Genomic DNA, 20500 nt, shown 5'->3' with positions numbered 1-20500 from the left:
GACGACGCGGCGGGCGGGCGGGCCGCGCCGGCGCGGCCCTCCGTGCGCGCGCACCGCGAGGCCCTCGAGGCGGCGCCGTCGGGGATCGTCTCCGGGCTCGACCTCGGCCGCCTCAACTCCTCCCGCGCCGGCGGCTCGCTGCGCAAGGTCGCCGCCGAGGCCGCCGCCGCCGGGGCCCGCGTCTTCGCCGACCTCTACGCCCTCGGGGGCGCCTCCCTGCCGGACCCGCTGGACGACGAGGACAGGGCCAAGTGCCCGCACTCCATCGTGCTCGCCGGCGACGAGTTCCGGGCCCGGGGCCGGACCGTGGAGCTCCCCTGCGGGCTCACGCTGGGGTCCTACATCACCGTCGCCGCCACGCCGTACGCCGCGCACCCCGAGCGGGACCCCAAGATCGCGCAGCTCAGGGAGGGGGAGGAGCCGCTCATGGTCTCCCAGTTCATGATGGAGCTGCAGGGGCTTAAGACCGTGGACGGCGAGGACCCGCCCAGGATCCTCCACTTCAACCCCCGCCTCCGCGGCGACTGGAGCGGCAAGCCCATCATCGAGCAGAACACCTGCTACCGCATGCAGTGGGGCACCTCGATCCGATGTGAGGGCTGGATGTCCCGTGCCGACGAGGAGACTGGTATGCTACACCCTGTTTTCTCTTTGTTTGTTGCCTGACTGATCATACTAGTACTGTTTAGCTACTCTGTTATTGATTGTTTTGGCTGTACGATAGATAGATAAAATTGATTGAATTGTTGTTCAGTGGATGGGATGGTCAAGTGTGAGAAGTGGATTCAGGACGAAGATCAGTCCAACGAGTCCAAGACCACATGGTGGTTGAATCACCTCATTGGCCGCACCAAGAAGGTTTCTAGTTCTTGGCCATACCCATTTGTGGAGGACCGCCTCTTTGTTCTTACTCTCACCGCTGGATTGGAGGGATATCATGTGAATGTTGATGGCCGGCATGTGACGTCATTCCCGTACCGCATCGTAAGTGTCAACTCTCTGCTCATCAAGATACGAGAAGCATAATTAGATGTTAAAATGGTGGGGCACTGCGGCTAACTTTTGTCTCTGGTGGTGTTTGCAGGGGTTTGGGCTTGAGGATGCTACTGGCCTATCATTGAATGGGGACCTTGATGTGCAATCAGTGTTTGCGGGGACTTTGCCCACTACACATCCTAGCTTTGCACCGCAGAAACACCTTGAGATGTTTCCAGCTTGGCAGGCCCCTCCCCTGCCAGAAGAACCAGCCGAGATATTCATCGGCATCCTGTCAGCAGGCAACCATTTTGCAGAGCGTATGGCTGCTCGCAAGACATGGATGTCTGCTGCTCAGAAGACTTCGAATGTCGTCGCTCGATTTTTTGTTGCGCTGGTAATTTTTGTTGACTCAATCTATGGCTTAGTAATTCCTACCTGTGTACTCCACTATCTATGGGCTTGAGCTTTTCAATTACCTTATCTGCAGCATGCCAGAAAGGAAGTGAATCTTGAGTTGAAAAAGGAAGCAGAATTTTTTGGGGACATTGTCATTGTGCCATTCATGGACAGCTATGATCTGGTTGTTCTGAAGACGGTTGCCATATGCGAATATGGGGTATGTGTAAGAGCTAGTACCCATTTTCAAATTTGCTAATTAAGTCTCTGTATTGACTATTTGCCACCAATGAACCCTTTCTCTCTCAGGTCCGTGCCGTCTCTGCGAAATATATAATGAAATGTGATGATGATACTTTTGTTAGACTTGATGCAGTAATGGCTGAAATTAAGAAAATACCGACCGGTAGAAGTCTTTATATAGGGAACATGAATTATCGCCACAATCCATTGCGCATTGGGAAATGGGCTGTTACTTACGAGGTAAACTTGAAGAGTTGATTTCATAATGATTGTCCTTTTTTTCATCGGTTTATTAAGTTAGTGCTTCTCTACATTGCTGTAGCAAACAGTCCAGAAGTTATTTAACTTTCTGTTCTTATTTAAAATAGATGAGTTCTCGTACTTGCCCCTTGCTGTAATTTATGTATGAGCCAAAGTTGCTATAAAAGATGCAGTCATTAGTTCCTTCCAGTAGGACAGTTTGCTTTGTTGCTTGCTAGAGCCTGAATAAATCTGTAGGAAGAATGCACAACTTTACTCTCAAAGTTAGTGTGTGCTGCCTCAGACTTCCTGTCATAATTTCATATTTTCCAGTAGGTAATTACTCTGAATTTCAACAGGTAGTACTATCTGAATACTAGACACGTCTATTATGCTTTTCCACTTTAAGTTCCAATCAAGTTACCCCATTAACCAAAAGCAGTGTACGGTGTCCGCAGTAAATGCACATATTTCTTATCTCTGCTTTTCTATTGTACTCTACTTGACAGGAGTGGCCAGAAGAGGATTATCCAACATATGCAAATGGTCCTGGATATGTTATATCTGCTGATATCGCAGATTCTATTGTTTCAGAATTTACAGATCATAAATTAAGGGTAAGTTCAGACAAATGCTTCTGGCCCGCATGCTACAGAAATTAGTCAACAATTTGCATACCACCAGAATGAACCAGAATTTCACCAGATTATGTTTGTGCTCCCAGTGGAACAGCCGTAAAACCATATTAAAAAACTGTGCAGATTTCCATGCACAAGATAACTTGAACCGGGTTGGAAAGAAGAGAGTCTGAACATAAAAACGTGGACAGACCACGAGTTCGTTTCTTCTGGTAATAAAAAGAAGATGACTAATTCACATTTTGCTTGCTGTGCAGCTCTTCAAAATGGAAGACGTGAGCATGGGAATGTGGGTGGGGCGTTTCAACCACACCAGGCCCGTCGAATACGTGCACAGCGTCAAGTTCTGTCAGTTCGGATGCATCGACGACTACTACACCGCGCATTACCAATCACCGAGGCAGATGCTGTGTTTGTGGGACAAGCTGCAGGCTGGGAGACCATGGTGCTGCAACATGAGATAGCGATGAGGGAACCGGTGGCGCCTGACCCCTTTTTGGTGTTACTGATCATCCATGTCTGCTGCTGATGGCCCCGAGCCCGACATTGAAGGAAATTTGTGGTGGCAAATTTTACATTTTGTTTAGAGATGACCGGGCCGGGTTTCAGCTGGAAGCGACCGAGGGAATGAACGAACAGGCAGCTTGTAGGGACTCTTCTGGCTCAGCAGCTTGTGGTGCTCTTCTTTACCCCCATATATATAGAATTTCTGACTGCTCAAGGACTTCAGCTGTAAATGTCAATGGTAGAAAAGCTTAGATGAATTGATACTATTACTTTTTGAGTGGCTGATTGCGGTTAATGGTCGTGAACAACCCATCAGGCACAGAAGAGCAATCTTGCGAGTTTACACCAATTAGTTTCAGTCATTGTCTTCGCCATGAATTTGGCCCACTAATTAGTGGGCATGTCATTGTAGGACTTGCACGTTGTTGTGCTGCAGTATCTGTCTCTGCCGATGAACATGTCACTGTTTTCTGTCGGCACTAGTCTAGGACGGGCTCGGTTTGGCTGACTTTGTGTGGCCAAGTTCACAGGTAACTTGGATCACTCTGAACCGCCGGATCTAAATTGAGTGATCCAGATCATTTTTACTGTACACGACCTGTTCAACACTGCAATAGCTCTCCTGGTCATCCTGTACCATCCGCAGGTATGCACTGTAGCACGTCCTTATCTGAAATTTGACGACTCATAGAGAGTTAGTGAGTTACCAACTTCAAGTCAGCCAATATTGAATTTGACAGCTCACACAGTTTAGATGACCTAGAGCAAGCAACTCGAATGGAGTTGCCGTAAAAGTGCCCGATCGCAATAACAATCGTCAGCACGACAATTCTGGCTAAAACCACGAGGTCTAGCAAAGTCGCCATCCGGCATACTTTTTGGAGGCTGCTCCAATTGAGCATACAAGCCGCCATATTTAGCAGTTGGGGAGAGGGTATTTAGGGCGTATTACATCTCAAAAATGGTTTGGCGCGAGTGACATTTCCCCGTCTGCTCGTCCCGCCTGCGCTGCCACCTCCCCTCCCTCGCCGTAGTGCCACCTATGCCGATCCCATGACTTCAACGATCGTTGTGCCTTTGCCTGCGGTTCACCACCACCTAGGCAAATAGCTCGTCCATCCTGTCGGTGATGAGTCAGGCTTAGAGGTGACAACCCCTATGTGACCGCATGCATTGGCCTTCCCCTGTTTGTGTCGCACAACCACCAATGAAGAAATATAATAAGAAGACGCCGGACAACGCTCGAGCCCCTCCTCTTTTCATCCCACCAGCGGGTGAAACTCGGGCGCCTTCCCAGTCCGATGCGGGCGAAACGACGATGAAGATAAAAAAAAGTGATAGTTTGCTTGTATCCAGTTTGTTCAATCGAATGCAAGATGATTGTGGAAAAATGTTGGCAAATGTGCAACGTTTGTGATTTAGCGAGGATTTTGTGATTCTGGGGGGATCGACCATCAAGGAAGAATCGTTTATCGAGAGTATGATGGGTGAGTCCAGTGGCACAAATGATTTTGATGTTGTGGGCGCATCACATATAGATCAAATGGATGCGGACAACCGATATACAAAATTTGATCAATCCCAACCCTCCAGCTTGTCAAGGAAGAAAGCAATCCGGACTAAAAGCTACACCGCGAGTGATGATATTGTTGTTGTGAGGGGGTGACAAAAGATCTCTCTCGATGTGGTTGCCAGAAAAGATCAAATAAGTGCAAAGTATTGGAAGCGCATCAAGGAGCATTTCAAACATCACCTTGGGCATCCAAAGAAACGTACCCTCAAATCTCTCATAAATTGATGGGGTGCGATTCAAAAGATGTGCAATTGTTGGGTTGGTTGTTTGGAGAAAGTTAAGCATGCTTCTCCTAGCAGTGTCACCATTGAGCAATATGTAAGAAATCTTGTTATTTTTTATTGCCACATTTGCATTTTATTGAGCATTCACATCAATTTGAACATTTGTATCTTTTAGGATTATATAGCCCAAGAGAGGCACAAGAAGTGGCCATGTCAAAGGGCAAATTGTGTTGGCCTCCTACATTGTTGAAATCTCTTGGAAGGCAACGTGAAGTAGAAGACGGCTCTCCAAAAACTGGAGTGCACAATTCCTCTTATGAGATGGACGATGGTGAAGATGATGATGGTGATGGAGAGGAAAGGGTGCCTAGAGGTCCCACTCCGGCCTCTGTCACGGATCCATCCGACGAGAGGAAGGTAACAAAGGAGAAACTCAAGAGATAAGGAGAGGTGGAGGTGATGAAAAGAAAGATTAGTGTCTCAATGAGGACAAGGAATGAGTACACGGAGAAGAGGAAGTAAGAAAAGCTTGAGATGAGGGAGAAGAAGATCCAAGAGAAGATGATGAGGTGGGATGGTATGCAAGAGTGCAGGCGACGCCATGAAGAGGTGGAGGCATAGGCTTGAAATTGAGGAGCGTCGGGTGACAAATGAACAGACATCCGAGGAGAATCAGTTCATCATGTTTGATCCGACACCATGAATCCAGTGCGCGAGCATTTTTTGAGAAGATGTGGATGACGATCATATGTTTCAGGTGAAGGAAATATGCCCTAGAGGCAATAATAAAGTTATTATTTATTTCCTTATTTCATGATAAATGTTTATTATTCATGCTAGAATTGTTTTAACCGGAAACATAATACATGTGTGAATACATAGACAAACATAGTGTCACTAGTATGCCTCTACTTGACTAGCTCGTTAATCAAAGATGGTTAAGTTTCCTAACCATAGAAATGAGTTGTCATTTGATTAACGGGATCACATCATTAGGAGAATGATGTGATTGACTTGACCTATTCCGTTAGATTACCACTTGATCGTTTAGTATGTTGCTATTGCTTTCTTCATGACTTATACATGTTCCTATGACTATGATATTATGTAACTCCCGCTTACCGGAGGAACACTTTGTGTGCTACCAAACGTCACAACATAGCTGGGTGATTATAAAGGTGCTCTACAGGTGTCTCCAAAGGTACTTGTTGAGTTGACGTATTTCGAGATTAGGATTTGTCACTCCGATTGTCGGAGAGGTATCTCTGGGCCCTCTCGGTAATGCACATCACTATAAGCCTTGCAAGTAATGTAGCTAATGAGTTAGTTACGGGATGATGCATTACGTAACGAGTAAAGAGACTTGCCGGTAACGAGATTGAACTAGGTATTGAGATACCGACGATCAAATCTCGGGCAAGTAACATATCGATGACAAAGGGAACAACGTATGTTGTTATGTGGTTTGACCGATAAAGATCTTCATAGAATATGTAGGAGCCAATATGGGCATCCAGGTTCCGCTATTGCTTATTGACCAGAGAGATGTCTCAGTCATGTCTACATAGTTCTCGAACCCGTAGGGTCCGCACGCTTAACGTTTGTTGATGACATAGTATTATATGAGTTATGTATGTTGGTGACCGAATGTTGTTCGGAGTCCCGGATGAGATCACGGACATGACGAGGAGCTCCGGAATAGTCCGGAGGTAAAGATTCATATATTGGATGATATGGTTAGGCCAAGGGGTCAGGCCCACGGGGCTATAAGTCGGTGCAAAAGGAGTTTTGCGGAGGCCAGGGGGCCAAACGCCGGAGACCCTGGCGTCTAGCCCTGGGCCAGACGCCGAGGCCCATGGTGTCTGGGCCAGACGCCAAGGATTGTGGCGTTTGGTCCTGGAGTCCGAGTGGGACTCTTGCCTTTCGGGAAAAAACGACTTTGAGTAGGCTTTTGCTCCAAGTTTCGACCCCAGGGCTCAACATATAAATAGAGGGGCGGGGCTAGCACCAAAGAGAGATAAAGAAATACCAAGCCGTGTGCCGGCAACCCCGTCCCCTCTAGTTTATCCTTAGTCATAGTTTCCGTAGTGCTTAGGCGAAGCCCTGCGGAGATTGTTCTTCACCAACACCATCACCATGCCGTCGTGCTGCCGGAACTCATCTACTACTTCGCCCGTCTTGCTGGATCGAGAAGGCGAGGACGTCATCAAGTTGAACGTGTGCAGAACTCGGAGGTGTCGTGCGTTCGGTACTTGGATCGGTCGGATCATGAAGACGTATGACTACATCAACCACGTTGATAAACGCTTCCGCTTAGCGATCTTCAAGGGTATGAAGATACACTCCCCCTCTCGTTGCTATGCATCACCATGATGTTGCGTGTGCGTAGGAATTTTTTTGAAATTACTACGTTCCCCAATAGTGGCATCCGAGCCTAGGTTTTATGCGTAGATGTTATATGTGTTGGAAATATGCCCTAGAGGCAATAATAAAAGGATTATTATTATATTTCCTTGTTCATGATAATTGTCTTTTATTCATGCTATAATTGTATTATCCGGAAATCGTAATACACGTGTGAATACATAGACCACAATATGTCCCTAGTGAGCCTCTAGTTGACTAGCTCGTTGATCAACAGATAGTCATGGTTTCCTGACTATGGACATTGGATGTCATTGATAACGGGATCACATCATTAGGAGAATGATGTGATGGACAAGACCCAATCCTAAGCATAGCACAAGATCGTGTAGTTCATTTTGCTAGAGCTTGTCCAATGTTAAGTATCTTTTCCTTTGACCATGAGATCGTGTAACTCCCGGATACCGTAGGAGTGCTTTGGGTGTACCAAACGTCACAACGTAGCTGGGTGACTATAAAGGTGCACTACAGATATCTCGGAAAGTGTCTGTTGTGTTGACACGGATCGAGACTGGGATTTGTCACTCCGTATGACGGAGAGGTATCTCTGGGCCCACTCGGCAACGCATCATCATAATGAGTTCAAGGTGACCAAGTGTCTGGTCACGGGATCATGCATTACGGTACGAGTAAAGTGACTTGCCGGTAACGAGATTGAACGAGGTATTGGGATACCGATGATCGAATCTCGGGAAAGTAAAATACCGATTGACAAAGGGAATTGTATACGGGGTTGCTTGAATCCTCGACATCATGGTTCATCCGATGAGATCATCGAGGAGCACGTGGGAGCCAACATGGGTATCCAGATCCCGCTGTTGGTTATTGACCCGAGAGCCATCTCGGTCATGTCTACGTGTCTCCCGAACCCGTAGGGTCTACACACTTAAGGTTCGGTGACGCTAGGGTTGTAGAGATATGAGTATGCAGCAAACCGAAAGTTGTTCGGAGTCCCGGATGAGATCCCGGACGTCACGAGGAGTTCCGGAATGGTCCGGAGGTAAAGAATTATATATAGGAAGTGATGTTTTGGCCATCGGGAGAGTTTTGGGGGTCACCGGTATTGTACCGGGACCACCGGAAGGGTCCTGGGGGTCCATCGGGTGGGGCCACCTATCCCGGAGGGCCCCGTGGGCTGAAGTGGGGAGGGGACCATCCCATGGTGGGCTGGTGCGCCCCCCTTGGGCCCCCCTGCGCCTAGGGTTGGAAACCCTAGGGTGGGGGGGCGCCTCCACTTGCCTTGGGGGGCACTCCACCCCCCTGGCCGCCACCCCCCCTTGGGAGATCCCATCTCCAGGGCCGACGCCCCCCCACGGGGCCTATATAAAAGGAGGGGAGGGAGGGCAGCCGCACCCTGAAGTCTTGGTGCCTCCCTCTCCCCTGCTACACCTCTCCCTCTCGCAGAAGCTCGGCGAAGCTCTGCCGGAACCCTGCTGCATCCACCACCACGCCGTCGTGCTGCTGGATCTTCATCAACCTCTCCTTTCCCCTTGCTGGATCAAGAAGGAGGAGACGTCACGCTGACCGTACGTGTGTTGAACGCGGAGGTGCCGTCCGTTCGGCGCTAGGATCTCTTGTGATTTGGATCACGACGAGTACGACTCCCTCAACCCCGTTCTCTTGAACGCTTCCGCTGACGATCTACAAGGGTATGTAGATGCACTCCCCTCTCTCGTTGCTAGATGAACTCATAGATGGATCTTGGTGAACGTAGGAATTTTTTTATTTTATGCAACGTTCCCCAACAGTGGCATCATGAGCTAGGTCTATGCGTAGTTCTCTATTGCACGAGTAGAACACAAATCTGTTGTGGGCGTAGACGTTGTCAACTTTCTTGCCACTACTAGTCTTATTTTTCTTCAGCAGTATTGTGGGATGAAGCGGCCCGGACCGACCTTACACGTACGCTTACGTGAGACAGGTTCCACCGACTGACATGCACTAGTTGCATAAGGTGGCTAGCGGGTGTCTGTCTCTCCCACTTTAGTTGGAGCGGATTCGATGAAAAGGGTCCTTATGAAGGGTAAATAGAAGTTGACAAATCATGTTGTGGTTATTCGTAGGTAAGAAAACGTTCTTACTAGAACCCTATTGCAGCCACGTAAAAGATGCAACAACAATTAGAGGACGTCTAACTTGTTTTTGCAGCAATTGCCTTGTGATGTGATATGGCCAAAAGTTGTGATGAATGATGAATGATATATTGTGATGTATGAGATCATGTTCTTGTAATAGGAATCACGACTTGCATGTCGATGAGTATGACAACCGGCAGGAGCCATAGGAGTTGTCTTAATTATTGTATGACCTGCGTGTCAATGATTTAACGCCATGTAATTACTTTACTTTATTGCTAAACCGTTAGCCATAGTAGTAGAAGTCAGGGGCGGACCCAGGAAAAAACTTGAGAGGGGGCAATAATTCATGACCATATTCATGAATCAACAAGACAAACACCCATATAAACTAAAATATGGGCACAAGATAACTAGTTCATTCTCCACACGATAACCAAGTTCATTGTAAAGTGAAATAAAAGTAATGATGTGAAGCAAAATGACTTGCATGAATATGTCAGTACCTTATTATGAAGTTGCTATAGGGGACATTGACACATTTTTCTAACAATATAACCTATAACCTGCAAGGGAGAGAAAAATCAAATCAGGGTAGAATGAAAACATTGAAGGATATCGGTATTACAAAAGAAAAGAGCTTTAGCACACTAATTTCCTTCTGTCCCATGGTGATCTTCACCTCATGAAAACATTTGACTTACACTAAATTAGAAATTTTGTTCAAGAATTCATTTTCTACAAAGCTAACATAGTTATGGTTTATAAAATATCATTGATTTTCTTACGTAGAGCATTCTCCAGAATCTTCATAGCTGAGAAGTGATAGCTTTATAAGTCTATAGACCATCAAATCTACAATCCTCTTACTTTTGGATGGACCCCAGGAAGTTTGTTCGAATCAAGCGAGGTTGTTAATTCTTGAAAAAACCTCACCATTAGCTTTCCTACGCATTTAAGTGCCATCAACTAAAACTTTAAATGAATCCTCGAATTGCCAAACATCATACCTGAAGATGAAGTGTTCTGGGAACTAGGTATAACGGATGATCCAAATCAAATTTGAGTGTATTGATTCAGACTAGACAATTTTACTTGTAAGTAAAAAGTAGCACATTAAAATTTGCAGGTTGTACAAAAATTGTTTGGATAGATCTAGTCACTTAAATCGGCAAATCTATACACACAAATTGATCAGACTAACATGATTTTTAACATATATAAAAATTGCAAGCAAACAAAAAAATTAAACAAGAAAACCCTAGATGACCCATACAGCTTACCTCGATGCCAATTAGATTGAGAGAATTGCAGAACTGGTGATCGGCCTGTGCTGCAGCGTCGTCTTGCAAGGCCACGAGGGCCAGACAAAGGCAAGTCGCTGACGCTGATTGCTGGCGGCGAGCCACCGGTTGCGCGGTTCCTGCGTCTTGGATTCATTTTTTTGGAGAACGTGGACGTTTGCGTCTCGTGCGTGAAGTAGGACCGAAGGGTTCGATCAAGTCGAGTTTTGCGATCGTAGGTTGTTCTTTCTCGGATGTGGGCTGCTCCTACAGATTTATGGTATGATGGGCTTTGCAGAAAAGACAACAAAGTGGGCTGAGTGGGGGCAACATAATGGGCCAAGCGGGGGCACACGAAGCTAGGCAGAGGATCGATATAGCGTACGTGAAAAATCGAGTGGGGGCAGTTGCCCCCACAGCACTCAACATGCGTCCACCCCTGGTAGAAGTAATAGTTGGCGAGCAACTTCATGGAGACACGATGATGGAGACCATGATGATGGAGATCATGGTGTCATGCCGGTGACGAAGATGATCATGGAGCCCCAAAGATGGAGATCAAAGGAGCTATATGATATTGGCCATATCATGTCACTACTATTTAATTGCATGTGATGTTTATTATGTTTATGCATCTTGTTTACTTAGAATGACGGTAGTAAATAAGATGATCCCTCATAATAATTTCAAGAAAGTGTTCCCCCTAACTGTGCGTCGTTGCTAAAGTTCGTCATTTTGAAGCACCACGAGATGATTGGGTGTGATAGATTCCTACGTTCACATACAACGAGTGTAAAACAGTTTTACACATGCAAAAACACTTAGGTTAACTTGACGAGCCTAGCATGTACAGACATGGCCTCAGAACACAGAGACCGAAAGGTCGAACATGAGTCGTATGGAAGATACGATCAACATGGAGATGTTCACCGATGATGACTAATCCGTCTCACGTGATGATCGGACACGGCCTAGTCGACTTGGATCATGTAACACTTAGATGACTAGAGGGATGTCAAATCTGAGTGGGAGTTCATTAAATAATTTGATTAGATGAACTTAATTATCATGAACTTAGTCTAAAATCTTTGCAAAAATGTCTTGTAGATCAAATGGCCAACGCTCATGTCAACATGAACTTCAACGCGTTCCTAGAGAAAACCAAGCTGAAAGATGATGGCAACAACTATACGGACTGGGTCCGGAACCTGAGGATCATCCTCATAGCTGCCAAGAAAGCATATGTCCTAGAAGGACCGCTAGGTGAAGCACCCATCCCAGAGAACCAAGATGTTATGAACGCTTGGCAGTCACGTGCTGATGATTACTCCCTCGTTCAGTGCGGCATGCTTTACAGCTTAGAACTGGGGCTCCAAAAGCGTTTTGAGCAACACGGAGCATATGAGATGTTCGAGGAGCTGAAAATGGTTTTCCAAGCTCACGCCCGGGTCGAGAGATATGAAGTCTCTGACAAGTTCTATAGTTGTAAGATGGAGGAAAATAGTTCTGTCAGTGAGCACATACTCAAAATGTCTGGGTTGCACAACCGCCTGTCCCAGCTGGACATTAACCTCCTGGACGAGGCGGTCATTGACAGAATCCTTCAGTCGCTCCCACCGAGCTATAAGAGCTTTGTGATGAACTACAATATGCAGGGGATGGTGAAAACTATTCCTGAAGTATTTTCAATGCTGAAGTCAGCAGAGGTAGAAATCTAGAAGGAACATCAAGTGTTGATGGTCAATAAAACCACTAAGTTCAAGAAGGGCAAGGGTAAGAAGAACTTCAAGAAGGACGGCAAGGATGTTGCCGCACCCGGTAAGCCAGTTATCGGGAAGAAGTCAAAGAATGGAACCAAGCCTGAGACTGAGTGCTTTTATTGCAAAGGGAAGGGTCACTGGTAGCGGAACTGCCCCAAATACTTAGCGGACAAGAAGGCCGGCAACACTAAAGGTATATGTGATATACATGTAATTGATGTGTACCTTACCAGTACTCGTAGTAACTCCTGGGTATTTTATACCAATGCCGTTGCTCATATTTGTAACTCACAGCAGGAGCTGCGAAATAAGCAGAGACTGGCGAAGGACGAGGTGACAATGTGCGTCGGGAATGGTTCCAAGGTCGATGTGATCGCCGTCGGCACGCTGCCTCTACATTTACCCACTGGATTAGTTTTAAACCTCAATAATTGTTATTTAGTGCCAAGTTTGAGCATGAACATTGTATCTGGATCTCGTTTAATACGAGATGGCTACTCATTTAAATCCGAGAATAATGGTTTTTCTATTTATATGAGAGATATGTTTTATGGTCATGCCCCGATGGTCAATGGTTTATTCTTAATGAATCTCGAACGTAATGTTACACATATTCATAGTGTGAATACCAAAAGATGTAAAGTTGATAATGATAGTCCCACATACTTGTGGCATTGCCGCCTTGGTCACATTGGTGTCAAGCGCATGAAGAAGTTCCATGTTGATGGACTTTTAGAGTCTCTCGATTATGAATCATTTCACACATGCGAACCATGCCTCATGGGCAAAATGACCAAGACTCCGTTCTCCAGAACAATGGAGCGAGCAACCAACTTATTGGAAATCATACATACCGATGTGTGCGGTCCAATGAGCGTTGAGGCTTGCAGAGGTTATCGTTATGTTCTCACTCTCACTGATTACTTGAGTAGATATGGGTATGTCTACTTGATGAAACACAAGTCTGAGACCTTTTAAAAGTTCAAGGAATTTCAAAATGAGGTAGAGAATCAACGTGACCGAAAGATAAAGTTCTTACGATCAGATCGTGGAGGAGAATATTTAAGTCACGAATTTGGTACGCACTTAAGGAAATGTGGAATCGTTTCACAACTCAAAACGCCTGGAACACCTCAGCGTAACGGTGTGTCCAAACATCGTAATCGCACTCTATTGGATATGGTGCGATCTATGATGTCTCTTACCGATTTACCGCTATCATTTTGGGGATACGCTCTAGAGACAGCTACATTCACTTTAAATAGGGCTCCGTCTAAATCCATTGAGACGACACCGTATGAATTATGGTTTGGGAAGAAACCTAAGCTGTCGTTTCTAAAAGTTTGGGGATGCGATGCTTATGTCAAGAAACTTCAACCTGAAAAGCTCGAACCCAAGTCGGAAAAATGCGTCTTCATAGGATACCCTAAGGAAACCATTGGGTATACCTTCTACCTTAGATCCAAAGGCAAGATCTTTGTTGCCAAGAACGGATCCTTTCTGGAAAAAGAGTTTCTGTCGAAATGAGTAAGTGGGAGGAAAGTACAACTCGATGAAGTACTACCTCTTGAACCGGAAAGTAGTGCAGCTCAGGAAAATGTTCCTGTGATGCCTACACCGATTGGAGAGGAAATTAATGATGATGATCAAGGTACTTCGGATCAAGTTGCTACTGAACTTCGTAGGTCCACAAGGACACGTTCCACACCAGAGTGGTATGGCAACCCTGTCTTGGAAATCATGTTGTTAGACAACGGTGAACCTTCGAACTATGAAGAAGCAATGGCGGGCCCAGATTCCAACAAATGGCTTGAAGCCATGCAATCCAAAATAGAATCCATGTATGAAAACAAAGTATGGACTTTGACAGACTTGCCCGATGATCGGCGAGCGATAGAAAACAAATGGATCTTTAAGAAGAAGACGGACGCGGATGGTAATGTTACCATCTATAAAGCTCGACTTGTCGCTAAGGGTTATCGGCAAGTTCAAGGGGTTGACTACGATGAGACTTTCTCTCCCGTAGTGAAGCTGAAGTCCGTCCGAATCATGTTAGCAATTGCCGCATGCTATGATTATGAGATATGGTAGATGGACGTCAAAACGGCACTCCTTAACGGCCATCTTAAGGAAGAACTGTATATGATGCAGCCGGAGGGTTTTGTCGGTCCTAAGAATGCTAACAAAGTATGCAAGCTCCAGCGATCCATTTATGGGCTGGTGCAAGCATCTCGGAGTTGGAACATTCGCTTTGATGAGATGATCAAAGTGTTTGGGTTTATGCAGACTTATGGAGAAGCCTATGATTACAAGAAAGTGAGTGGGAGCTCTGTAGCATTTCTCATATTATATGTAGATGACATACTTTTGATGGGAAATGATATAAAACTTTTGGACAGCATTAAGGCCTACTTGAATAAGTGTTTTTCAATGAAGGACCTTGGAGAAGCTGCTTACATATTAGGCATCAAGATCTATAGGGATAGATCGAGACGCCTCATAGGTTTTTCACAAAGCACATACCGTGATAAGATATTGAAGAAGTTCAAAATGGATCAGTCCAAGAAAGGGTTCTTGCCTGTATTGCAAGGTGTGAGATTGAGCTCGGCTCAATGCCTGACCACGGCAGAAGATAAAGAAGAGATGAGTGCCATCCCCTATGCTTCAGCCATAGGATCTATTATGTATGCCATGTTGTGTACCAGGCCTGATGTAAACCTTGCCGTAAGTTTGGTAGGAAGGTACCAAAGTAATCCCGGCAGGGAACACTGGACAGCGGTCAAGAATATCCTGAAGTACCTGAAAAGGACAAAGGACATGTTTCTCGTTTATGGAGGTGACGAAGAGCTCGTCGTAAAGGGTTACGTCGATGCTAGCTTCAACACAGGTCTGGATGACTCTAAGTCACAAACCGGATACGTGTATATGTTGAATCGTGGAGCAGTACGCTGGTACAATTGCAAGCAGAGCGTCGTGGTGGGATCTACATGTGAAGCAGAGTACATGGCAGCCTCGGAGGCAGCGCATGAAGCAATATGGATGAAGGAGTTCATCACCGACCTAGGAGTCATACCTAATGCGTCGGGGCCAATCACTCTCTTCTGTGACAACACTGGAGCTATTGCCCTTGCCAAGGAGCCCAGGTTTCACAAGAAGACCAGGCACATCAAGCGTCGTTTCAACTCCATCCGTGAAAATGTTCAAGATGGAGACATAGATATTTGTAAAGTACATACGGATCTGAATGTCGCAGATCGTTGACTAAACCTCTTCCGCGAGCAAAACATGATCAACACCAGAACTCTATGGGTGTTCGATTCATCACAATGTAACTAGATTATTGACTCTAGTGCAAGTGGGAGACTGATGGAAATATGCCCTAGAGGCAATAATAAAAGGATTATTATTATATTTCCTTGTTCATGATAATTGTCTCTTATTCATGCTATAATTGTATTATCCGGAAATCGTAATACACATGTGAATACATAGACCACAATACGTCCCTAGTAAGCCTCTAGTTGACTAGCTCGTTGGTCAATAGATAGTCATGGTTTCCTGACTATGGACATTGGATGTCATTGATAACGGGATCACATCATTAGGAGAATGATGTGATGGACAAGACCCAATCCTAAGCATAGCACAAGATCGTGTAGTTCGTTTTGCTAGAGATTTTCCAATGTCAAGTATCTTTTCCTTAGACCATGAGATCGTGTAACTCCCGGATATCGTAGAAGTGCTTTGGGTGTACCAAACGTCACAACGTAACTGGGTGACTATAAAGGTGCACTACAGGTATCTCTGAAAGTGTCTGTTGGGTTGACACGGATCGAGACTTTGATTTGTCACTCCGTATAACGGAGAGGTATCACTGGGCCCACTCGGTAGTGCATCATCATAATGAGCTCAAAGTGACCAAGTGTCTGGTCACGGGATCATGCATTACTGTATGAGTAAAGTGACTTGCCGGTAACGAGACTGAACGAGGTATTGGAATACCGACGATCGAGTCTCGGGCAAGTAACATACCGTCTGACAAAGGGAATAGTATACGGGGTTGCTTGAATCCTCGACATCGGGGTTCATCCGATGAGATCATCGAGGAGTATGTGGGAGCCAACATGGGTATCCAGATCCCGCTGTTGGTTATTGACCGGAGAGCTGTCTCGGTCATGTGTGCATGTCTCCCAAACCCGTAGGGTCTACACACTTAAGGTTCGGTGATGCTAGGGTTGTATGAATATGAGTATGCAGCATACCGAAAGTTGTTCGGAGTCCCGGATGAGATCCCGGACGTCACGAGGAGTTCCGGAATGGTCCAGAGGTAAAGAATTATATATAGGAAGTGATGTTTCGGCCATCGGGAAAGTTTCGGGGTCACCCGGTATTGTACCGGGACCACAGGAAGGGTCCCGGGGGTCCATCGGGTGGGGCCACCTATCCCGGAGGGTCCCGTGGGCTGAAGTGGGAGGGGAACCAGCCCCTAGTGGGCTGGTGCGCCCCCTTCCCCCCCCCCCCCCCGCGCCTAGGGTTGGAAACCCTAGGTGGGGGGGGGGTGCACCACTTGCCTTGGGGGGCACTCCACCCCCCTGGCCGCCGCCCCCTTGGGAGATTGCATCTCCCAGGGCCGGCGCCCCTCCTGGGGGCCTATATAAAGGAGGGCAGGGGGGAGGCAGCCGCACCCTGTGCATTGGCGCCTCCCTCCCCCTGCTACACCTCGTCCTCCTCCCGCAGCAGCTTGGCGAAGCCCTGCCGGAGTTCTGCTGCATCCACCACGACGCCATTGTGCTGCCAGATCATCATCAACCTCTCCTTCCCCCTTGCTGGATCAAGAAGGAGTAGACGTCATCCGCTCCGTACGTGTGTTGAACGTGGAGGTGCTGTCCGTTCGGCACTTGGTCATCGGTGATTTGAATCACGGCGAGGACGACTCCATCATCACCGTTCTCTCGAACGCTTCCGCACGCGATCTACAAGTGGTATGTAGAAGCAATCTCTCTCCCATGACTCGTTGCTTAGATGAACTCATAGATGGATCTTGGTGAAATCGTAGGAAAAATTTTAATTTTCTACAACGTTCCCCAACAGTGGCATCATGAGCTAGGTCTATGCGTAGTTCTTTATTGCACGAGTAGAACACAATTTTGTTGTGGGCGTAGATCTTGTCAACTTGCTTGCCGCTACTAGTCTTTTCTTGCTTCAGCGGTATTGTGGGATGAAGCGGCCCGGACCGACCTTACACGTACGCTTACGTGAGACAGGTTCCACCGATTGACATGCACTAGTTGCATAAGGTGGCTAGCGGGTGTCTGTCTCTCCTACTTTAGTTGGAGCGGATTCGATGAAAAGGGTCCTTATGAAGGGTAAATAGAAGTTGACAAAATCACGTTGTGGTTATTCGTAGGTAAGAAAACGTTCTTGCTAGAACCCAATTGCAGCCACGTAAAAGATGCAACAACAATTAGAGGACGTCTAACTTGTTTTTGCAGCAATTGTCATGTGATGTGATATGGCCAGAAGTTGTGATGAATGATGAATGATATATTGTGATGTATGAGATCATGTTCATGTAATAGGAATCACGACTTGCATGTCGATGAGTATGACAACCGGCAGGAGCCATAGGAGTTGTCTTTATTTTTTTATGACCTGCGTGTCATTGAAGAACGCCATATAAATTACTTCACTTTATTGCTAAACGCGTTAGCCATAGAAGTAGAAGTAGTCGTTGGCGTGACAACTTCATGAAGACACAATGATGGAGATCATGGTGTCATGCCGGTGACTAAGATAATCATGGAGCCCCGAAGATGGAGATCAAAGGAGCTATATGATATTGGCCATATCATGTCACTATTATATAATTGCATGTGATGTTTATTATGTTTTATGCATCTTGTTTACTTAGAATGACGGTAGTAAATAAGATGATCCCTTATAATAATTTCAAGAAAGTGTTCCCCCTAACTGTGCGCCGTTGCTAAAGTTCGTCGTTTCGAAGCACCACGTGATGATCGGGTGTGATAGATCCTTACGTTCACATACAACGGGTGTAAGACAGTTTTACACATGCAAAAACACTTAGGGTTAACTTGACGAGCCTAGCATGTACAGACTTGGCCTCGGAACACAAGAGACCGAAAGGTCGAACATGAGTCATATGGAAGATACGATCAACATGGAGATGTCCACCGATGATGACTAGTCCGTCTCACGTGATGATCGGACACGGCCTAGTCGACTCGGATCGTGTGACACTTAGATGACTAGAGGGATGTCAATCTGAGTGGGAGTTCATTAAATAATTTGATTAGATGAACTTAATTATCATGAACTTAGTCTAAAGTCTTTGCAAAATATGTCTTGTAGATCAAATGGCCAACGCTCATGTCAACATGAACTTCAACGCGTTCCTAGAGAAAACCAAGCTGAAAGATGATGGTAGCAACTATTCGGACTGGGTCCGGAACCTGAGGATCATCCTCATAGCAGCCAAGAAAGATTATGTCCTAGATGCACCGCTAGGTGAAGCACCCATCCCAGAGAACCAAGACGTTATGAACACTTGGCAATCACGTGCTGATGATTACTCCCTCATTCAGTGCGGCATGCTTTACAGCTTAGAACCGGGGCTCCAAAAGCATTTTCAGTGACACGGAGCATATGAGATGTTCGAGGAGCTGAAAATGGTTTTTCAAGCTCATGCCCGGGTCGAGAGATATGAAGTCTCCGACAAGTTCTATAGTTGTAAGATGGAGGAAAACAGTTCTGTCAGTGAGCACATACTCAAAATGTCTGGGTTGCACAACCGCCTATCCCAGCTGGAGATCAACCTCCCGGACGAGGCGGTCATTGACAAAATCCTTTAGTCGCTCCCACCAAGCTACAAGAGCTTTGTGCTGAACTACAATATGCAGGGGATGGTGAAGACCATTCCTGAGGTATTTTCAATGCTGAAGTCAGCAGAGGTTGAAATCAAGAAAGAACATCAAGTGTTGATGGTCAATAAGACCACTAAGTTCAAGAAGGGCAAGGGTAAGAAGAACTTCAAGAAGGACGGCAAAGATGTTGCCGCGCCCGGTAAGCCAGTTGCCGGGAAGAAGTCAAAGAATGGACCCAAGCCTGAGACTGAGTGTTTTTATTGCAAAGGGAAGGGTCACTGGAAGCGGAACTGCCCCAAATACTTAGCGGATAAGAAGGCCGGCAACACTAAAGGTATATTTGATATACATGTAATTGATGTGTACCTTACCAGTACTCGTAGTAACTCCTGAGTATTTGATACTGGTGCCGTTGCTCATATTTGTAACTCACAACAGGAGCTGCGGAATAAGCGGAGACTGGCGAAGGACGAGGTGACGATGCGCGTCGGGAATGGTTCCAAGGTCGATGTGATCACCGTCAGCATGCTACCTCTACATTTACCTACGGGATTAGTTTTAAACCTCAATAATTGTTATTTAGTGCCAAGTTTGAGCATGAACATTTTATCTGGATCTCGTTTGATACGAGATGGCTACTCATTTAAATCCGAGAATAATGGTTGTTCTATTTATATGAGAGATATGTTTTATGGTCATGCCCCGATGGTCAATGGTTTATTCTTAATGAATCTCGAACGTAATGTTACACATATTCATAGTGTGAATACCAAAAGATGTAAAGTTGATAACGATAGTCCCACATACTCGTGGCACTGTCGCCTTGGTCACATTGGTGTCAAGCGCATGAAGAAGCTCCATGCTGATGGACTTTTAGAGTCTCTGGATTATGAATCATTTGACACATGCGAACCATGCCTCATGGACAAAATGACCAAGACCCCGTTCTCCGGAACAATGGAGCGAGCAACTAACTTATTGGAAATCATACATACTGATGTCTGTGGTCCAATGAGCGTTGAGGCTCGCGGAGGATATCGTTATGTTCTCACTCTCACTGATGACTTGAGTAGATATGGGTATGTCTACTTGATGAAACACAAGTCTGAGACCTTTGAAAAGTTCAATGAATTTCATAATGAAGTAGAGAATCAACGTGACCGAAAGATAAAATTCTTACGATCGGATCGTGGAGGAGAATATTTAAGTCACGAATTTGGTACACACTTAAGAAAATGTGGAATCGTTTCACAACTCACGCCACCTAGAACACCT

General features: G+C 46.0%; 1 protein-coding gene across 1 annotated transcript; it reads left to right on the top strand.

Moving 5' to 3' along the window:
• Positions 1–3360, top strand: LOC123113808 (hydroxyproline O-galactosyltransferase GALT6; the record flags this gene model as incomplete). The annotated part of the gene is given in 7 exon segments (XM_044535121.1): positions 1–628; positions 755–984; positions 1085–1372; positions 1466–1594; positions 1684–1857; positions 2367–2474; positions 2753–3360. Coding segments are annotated over 7 exon segments (1764 nt in total), but the record flags the coding sequence as incomplete, so codon positions are not given.
• Between the last annotated feature and the right edge of the window lie 17140 nt (positions 3361–20500).

This window comes from Triticum aestivum, chromosome 5B, assembly GCF_018294505.1.
Source record: "Triticum aestivum cultivar Chinese Spring chromosome 5B, IWGSC CS RefSeq v2.1, whole genome shotgun sequence".
NCBI classification, from domain to species: domain Eukaryota; kingdom Viridiplantae; phylum Streptophyta; class Magnoliopsida; order Poales; family Poaceae; genus Triticum; species Triticum aestivum.
This window is presented reverse-complemented; position numbering and strand designations above follow the sequence as displayed.